A 7,608-nucleotide genomic window follows, 5' to 3' on the forward strand; every position below is an offset into this window, starting at 1 on the left:
GCTCTGCCTTTTCTCTGGGAAAGTCTCTCCCTGAGCTACCTGTCTGTGGAGTGCTCCTCACCACTTCCGAGTTGATGCTGCCAGATGGGAACTGATTCTTGTTCAAATAAAACTCTTAAACTTTTAAAAAAATTGCCTCAGTTTATGTTTTAACACTTTATAGCAAGACCACTTTTTAAGATTAGATGGAATTCTTTTTATGCTAATGAGAATTGCCTTTAAAAAAAAAAAAAAAGGAGATTAAACACTTATTCCAACGTTACTTCAAGTTTTTATAAGAGTTTTGAGAGGAGGGAGTGTTCTGCTTGGGAACTGCCTTCAGATCTTATCACAAACACAAACAGGAAGTGTTCCCCTCCCCCTACCATAAATTTGAAGTAAGAGGACGCTTACTAGAAAAAGCCCACTTCTCTCTTTTGCATCCCTGGTAAGTTCACTGGCCTTTCTGTGCTTTAGTGTCTTCAACCATAAAATGATGGTTATAGTACTACTTTGCTCCTAGAATTGTTCTCGAGGAATTAGATAGCTAGAGTGCTTAGAACAGTGCCTGGCACATAATAAATACCACGCTTTGCTATTACTATTTCTACCATTACTACGGCAAATACTAACAATGCTCCCTCCTTGCATAGTCATGTAAGAATTTCTTGGCTCCAGATGACTTCTGGCTGTGTCTACAAACAAAAAACATCCCTCAAAAATAAAGATTTGCCACTAATGAAACAGTGAAAAGATGTATGGCAAGATCTAAATCAGTTCTGAAAAAACAGTCCCCAGAGTGTTTTGAGCAATGAGTTGGCAACAGAATAAATGTACAACCTCTCAGACAATTGTTTTGAAGGAACCCTTCTCAGCCGATGTATATTGCACATTTTTTAAAGTTAGTCATATACTCTGCATCTTGTTTCTCCGAGGTAAAAACACTTCTTGAAGAGAGAGGCAGTATTTTCCACTTCCGTGAACTTTTCATAGCATACAGCACACTACTGTACAAACTGCAGATATTCAATAAATATGTTGATTAGCTGCCGAGGTAGAGTTGAGAGGAAGAGAATTAAGAATAAAATGTTCTCCAGTTAATTGCAAATTGCTTCCCTACTTAAAAATGGATTTGCACTTTATTATATTTTTCTACAGTTCCTGGAAAATGCTTCCATCGGCATTTGTCATTATACAATCTTGTAAATTTTATGGAAAGTTAAATTCTTACAAAAGGTCCATTGTAGGATTTTCCCCTTTTGTTACAGTTTCAAAATAGAAGGAAGTGTTGGTGTAAAAGGCAAGCCTATTCTGATCACACTTCGTCGAATTTGTTAAGGGAATCGTTGAAATTTAGAGCTCATAGGGACCACGTGGTTGTAGCCTAAACACCCCACACACTACCTGGAACACAGTGAAAAATTAATCAGTCACTGGAAAAATGAATCATTAAAAAAAAGAAGAACAAATGACTCATCTAGTACATTCTCTTCACTTTGCAGTTGAAACTGAAGCCCAATCACTTGCTCATAGTCACACAGCGGCATAGGGTGGATTGGAATGAATGTTCCTTGATGCCATCAGGCTTTAAGTGTAGACTTCACATGTATGTTGTCAACATAGAAAAGACTCTAAATTTCGTCTTTGAAAAACTTCTTTTATTTTAAAGTATGTGAATAAATCACACTCTTAGGTTAATCTCTCTTACATTTTAGGAAGGTAGTAAGAATTTTTTCTTAAAAGTCAAGAGGATTGTTTGAAGGAGAAATCAAAAATGTGGTTTGTTCAAGGCCTCTCAATCTGTTGATTTCCTTCCTTCTTACCGTAAGTCTTTTCTGTGTTATAGACGATTTAGGGGTTCCTATCCACCATAAAGGACTTTGTTGGAAAAATGTCTCTCTCAATGCATAATACATCTCCTACTTCTCTGTATCTCTTAGACTTTCAAGAAATGTTGAGACTATATTCAATACCTTGTAATAGCCTATAATGAAAAAGAATATGAAAGGGAATATATATATATATATATATATATATATATATATATATATATATATATATATATATATAAATACATGTCTATAACTGAATCACAGTGTTGTGTACCAGCAACTAACACAACGTTGTAAGTTGACTATACCTCAATTAAAAAAAAATGTTGGTTATCCTGGTTATCCTGTTGACTGATTTTCTGTTCTTTTACAGGATGGAAAAAAGGAGTTATGTTCATGGACCTGCTTGAAGGGGCCCAAACTCTCAGAAATAGGGACGATTGCCTGGATGATTACACTCAGCGATGCCCTCCACAACTTCATCGATGGCCTGGCCATTGGGGCCTCCTGTACTTTGTCTCTCCTGCAGGGACTCAGCACCTCTATAGCCATCCTGTGTGAGGAGTTCCCTCACGAGTTAGGTGAGGGGCTCTGTGCACACCGTCCAAGGCCCTCACTTCTTGACTTCAGGGGAGGGAGACATTTCATATGATACACTCTTAGAAGTCCTGCTGGTGCCTCAGAAGGAAGGAACCCTTTTCAGACATTGGTGATTATCGTTTATCATGTCCAAAAATAGAAAAAAAAAAAAACCCTATTCACTTGATATATTCTTCTTCTTCTAGGGGACTTTGTGATCCTGCTCAATGCAGGAATGAGCACCCGACAGGCCTTGTTATTCAACTTCCTTTCTGCGTGTTCCTGCTACGTGGGGCTAGCTTTTGGCATCTTGGTGGGCAATAATTTTGCTCCAAATATTATATTTGCCCTTGCTGGAGGCATGTTCCTCTATATTTCTCTAGCGGATATGGTAAGAAATTTTAAAATTTTATCTTGTTTTAATATAAATTTAGAAATAAGCATCTGGGCTATGAATTGACTAAGGGCAACTTTCTGCTTTCCGTACTGTGGAGGGCTTTTCTATTATAATTTAAAGTATTCTTGGTCCAACAGTTAACTCTTTTTGAGTAGTTTGTACTAATAGTGATTGCCTTTATTTATTTATTTCTTTTTTTTAATTGAAGCATAGTCAGTTTACAGTATTGTGAAACTTATATAACTGTGCCTTTATTTTTGGGGGGGGGAAGTAATTAAGTTTATTTATTTTTTTAATGGAGGTACTGGGGATTGAACCCAGGATCTCGTACATGGTAAGCACGCACTCTACCACTGAGCTCTACCCTCCCCCTTGTACTAATAGTGGTTGGAAGGTGAGTCTCATTGACTCTTTGATCTATGATCTCATTAGTAGAGGGTGAAATGACCTATTTTTTTTTATACTTAAATCTTTTTTTTTAATTTTAATTTTTTGTTGAAGTATAGGTGATTTACAATATTTCAGGTGTACAGCAAAATGATTCAGTTATACATATATATACAAATACATATTTTTTCAAGTTCTTTTCCATTATGGGTTATTACAAGATATTGAATATAGTTCCCTGTGCTACACAGTAGGTCCTTGTTATTTATCTATACTTAAATCTTGAAATCTTCCTTTATGACTTTTGGGTTTCCCATATTAAGGCTTCCTATACGTGAAGGTTACTCATATATTTTCCTAAACTACGTTTCTAATATTAATATCAATATAATTCATTGCATCAGTAAAGAAAAGATATCCTAGGATTAGATTAATCAATGCCCAAAAATGCTGACAAAATTCAGTAGCCATCCCTAATATAAATTCTAAGTAAATAGTAACAGAATGAAATGACAAAATCTATTTATATACACACACTCACATATAAACAAATCCATACACCAGGTAAACATCATATTGAATGGTAAAATACTGAAGCCTTGACATTTAAATCAGGAACGCTATTATTCAACACTACTTTTGGTTTTCCAGATAGTACAATAAGATAAGAAAATAAGTGGAGGAAGAGAAGGTGTTTTAATAGACATAATAGCTAATAATCTATTCAAATTCATGAAAAATTTAATAGGGAGACTGGATATAAGAAATATACCTAAAATAGCTTTTATTTATAATATAATAGAAATGACCTATTTTTGCTGAAGTGGAGGTACTTCCTCAGGTATTTTGCCTTGTGTTCTACAATCGTATGTCCCTCTAGGACTTTTCAGCCCTCTTCTGTGAGGATATCACATTTGGAAGGGAATAGCCTGTTGAAGGAAATAGCATTTTGTTAATTTCAAAGTCCTAAACAGTGAGATCCTTTTGGGCTAAACTAAAACTAGTAAATTGAAATTGGAGGCTATTTACTTGGATCAGTATATGTTTGTATGTATGTTTGTGTCTATGCTGTGTCTTTATTTCTGTGTGTGGTGTGTGTGTGTGTGTGTAAGAGAGAGAATGTCCTGTGCATTTTCAAGTAAATCATGGACAGCTTTCAAAAAAATGAAAAATGTGCTAAGTTTATGCAAATCAAAGAATGTTTCCTTTGCATTTGGAACTGAATATGTATTACAGACATAATTCAATAATTTAATTTTCTTCATCTGCATTCAGAGCTCCAAGTGATAACTGTCCATCTCTGTTCATTGTTCTGTGCAAACACTTACAAGGGCAGAAATTTCATCTCTAAGAACCATTACTGCATTTATGCTTTTCTTCACAGAATTAATGCCTCATAGTTCATTTATGCTAGGTCATCACTTCTCCATTCTCTGGTTTTAAGAACAGAGTCTATCTAGTTTAAAGAAATCGTGCTAATATATGATACTGCATGTACTTACAGCGGTTTTACTTTTTTCAGAATGGTTTGACAACTTTCACCCATTTTATCATAGCAACAATTTTCTTAAATCAGGCACATGGATTGACTGAACTCTGGAGATCTCTCAGATGCTCTGGCACAGTGCACCACTGTTTACATATAAGTAAATCATTTTGAAATATGTCTTGAAAAGATGGCATTCACAGATCTCACGGAGCCTTTTCAGTAGAAGTTATATGCTGAGAAAGGGTCAATTTTTAAAACTTGGGGGTTTTAATTGCTTTCGCTGCAATGAGATTGTTATAGTCTAAATCCTAGAAGAGTGCACAATTTATATAAAACCTCATGATTTTGTGAGAGGTAGAGAAAGCAAAAGAAAACACATTGAAGAGGACGGGAATTAAATATATAGTTATTTCTGAAAGTTTATTTAGTCAGCTACTATTGATTGATATTTCTGTACCAGGCCTGGACATTGGTAAGGTACTGTGGACCCCAGAGTGAGCAATAAGGCACAATCCCTGCATCCCTGGGGCTTCCGTCTGCAAGGAGGGGAACCTGAAATTCAGCACACAAACAAAATCACACACATGGTGACATAATTACAAAAAATCTGTGACATGAAAGGAAAAGCAATATGTATGATGATAGATGATAACAGGGAATCTAATGCAACTTAGGAGGGGCTCAGAGAAGCCTTTCTGGGAAATGATGATTTATGCTGAAACCTCAAAGACTTACTTAGCTCATTGAAAAACTTGAGGGAGAAGAGTTCAGATAGAGATTTTGGTGGGCGTGAAGATTTTGAGGATGGAAAGAGACTGGATGCATTTAAGGTCCTAAAAGAATGGTGTGGATGGAGCAGAGAGAGCAAAGAAGAAGGAGGGCTAGAGAGATGGAGAGAGAGAGACAGAGACATACAGAGACAGAGAGACAGAGACAGAGAGGGACAGAAGGCATGAAATGAGGTAAATCCCATCCCACTGATTAATCTGTTGGGGAACACTATTTCCGTCTTGTCTCCCTGTTGATACCTGATCAGGCTGGATATCACTATTTTGCTCTCTATACGAGAAAACGCTTAAACAACTGAAATACATAATCATCCCCTCCACAGAACTCTGTAAGTGGCTGTTTCATGTTTGACCACAAGAGGGCAACAGTCACCTAACAATGCATCTTCCCTCTAGTTTCCAGAGATGAATGACATGCTGAGAGAGAAGGTAACTGGAAGAAAAACAGACTTCACCTTCTTCATGATTCAGAATGCTGGCATGTTGACTGGATTCACAGCCATTCTGCTCATCACTCTGTATGCAGGAGAAATTGAATTGGAGTAGTAGGAAGTGAGAGATGGTGGTGTTCATGAAGGCATTTCGTAAATAAAAAACATCTCCAAAGGGATTTTTAAGCCGATCCTATTTAGATAAAAGATAATTTTGTGTTCAACTGTAGGTCAAGAAAACCAATTATTGGTTTCAGATCTGTGAAATAGGCCATTATTTGTTGTTAAAATTGTTTCAAAAAGCTCTCAGTTCTAGTTTGAAAAGCCTAATAGATGAGATCTTTGGTAAACACCCACTTTTTTTTGTTTCATGAATACAAAAAATCATCACAAAGCAAGAAATGTGCATTCTGTAATCGTTTCAATATCAAGACCCAGAGTAAAATACAAACTAGGCCATATAAGCCTTTCACCATCTCTGGTCAGATCAAACATTCAAGTAGTTTCAGAATTGTTTTCTTTCAGTTAATTTGGTTTAGTGCTTTCACGAGCAAGTACATCAAAATGGGGAAGAAAATCAGAATGTACACAACATGGATATAAGTGATTCCAAGGCCTTAATGAAGCCAGGAGAGAAAGATTGCTCATAGTTTTTGTTTTGTTTTATATTTCAGTTAGATCTTGTAGGATTGCTTTGAAAACCATCCTGAAATAATACGAATAATGAAATCAGTAAAGCTTTGTTGGCCCTGCTAAGTTCAGAGTTTGTCTGCCATTCTGTCTCGAAGTGTAAACTCCACCAGATTCCATGAAAAGCCAGAATTGTTTTCTTTTGACTTATTTTGTGCTTGTACCACAACAAATGGCAGAACAGTATGTAAAGCTGGTGACAATTCAGTTTCAATGTACAGTGTGTTTGCTTTGTGAAGGTGAAGCAGATGTTCGTTTATAGAAAGAAACTGAATGTAATTTTAAGCAATTTACTTTTAAAGATGAGCACAACTATTTAGCAGAGGGTATTTTAAGTAAATGCAAAATAACAGCTGAACGGCTGTATGTCAAACACTGATTGTCTAGAAAATGTATGTTCCTTATGGGTGATTGAGAGACATTCAGAAAGTACTTCTTTTGTATTCAGGCTGCATTTTTCCTGTGTGGTAGACCTTGCAAAAAAGTTCCACACACCGTGGTTCTGTTTCTACCTTTTATAAAAGATAGAGTTTGTTTATTCACTTAGCAGATACAGGAAGTTGGTCTACAATTGAACATCCTAACCCCAACTCACGCTCCCAAGTCACTCAAGGAAAAATGATTTGACAGTGAAGAAAATGACTGATGAAAACCAACAAGTATCTCAGGAATCACATTTTCCCACAGGCCTTAAAATGGTGCCATGTAGCAATAAAGCAGATGTGATGAGTATCTGACATGTATGTTAATGCACATTTCACTCTATGACTGACAATTAAGAAACATTTTTTGACCAGTAGTAAACACCTTTGAAACCATGTATTGTGTCATTCATAATTCATCTTAATATGCATTTTTTGAGTGCCTTCCGTGTACCTGGTATGAGGGAGAGGAATAGACAGTAAATTCGTGATGTGTTTATTTCAAAAATATTCAGCAAACAAATACTATAAAATTAACTATTGTTCATTAAAATCAGTACAGATAGACTCTATTTTTATCATTTCATGTGTTTACATTCAGTCTTTAGAAATAA

At 35.9% G+C, this 7,608-nt stretch overlaps 1 protein-coding gene and 1 non-coding gene across 4 annotated transcripts in view; one reads left to right on the top strand and one right to left on the bottom strand.

Moving 5' to 3' along the window:
- SLC39A8 (solute carrier family 39 member 8) overlaps positions 1-7,390 on the top strand; it is a 66,257-nt gene extending 58,867 nt beyond the window's left edge. For all 3 annotated transcript variants that reach the window (XM_064484606.1, XM_064484607.1, XM_031468678.2), the window contains 3 exons: positions 2,185-2,392; positions 2,597-2,781; positions 5,848-7,390. In XM_064484606.1, coding sequence (XP_064340676.1) covers positions 2,185-2,392; positions 2,597-2,781; positions 5,848-5,997 — 543 coding nt within the window. In that variant the 3' untranslated portion in view covers positions 5,998-7,390. The remainder of the gene's footprint in view (positions 1-2,184; positions 2,393-2,596; positions 2,782-5,847) is intronic.
- On the bottom strand, positions 3,084-3,156 carry TRNAG-ACC (transfer RNA glycine (anticodon ACC)). The gene has a single exon. It is a non-coding gene; the product is annotated as a tRNA-Gly (tRNA).
- Positions 7,391-7,608: the final 218 nt, after the last annotated feature.

Source organism: Camelus dromedarius, chromosome 1 (genome assembly GCF_036321535.1).
Source record: "Camelus dromedarius isolate mCamDro1 chromosome 1, mCamDro1.pat, whole genome shotgun sequence".
Lineage (NCBI taxonomy): Eukaryota > Metazoa > Chordata > Mammalia > Artiodactyla > Camelidae > Camelus > Camelus dromedarius.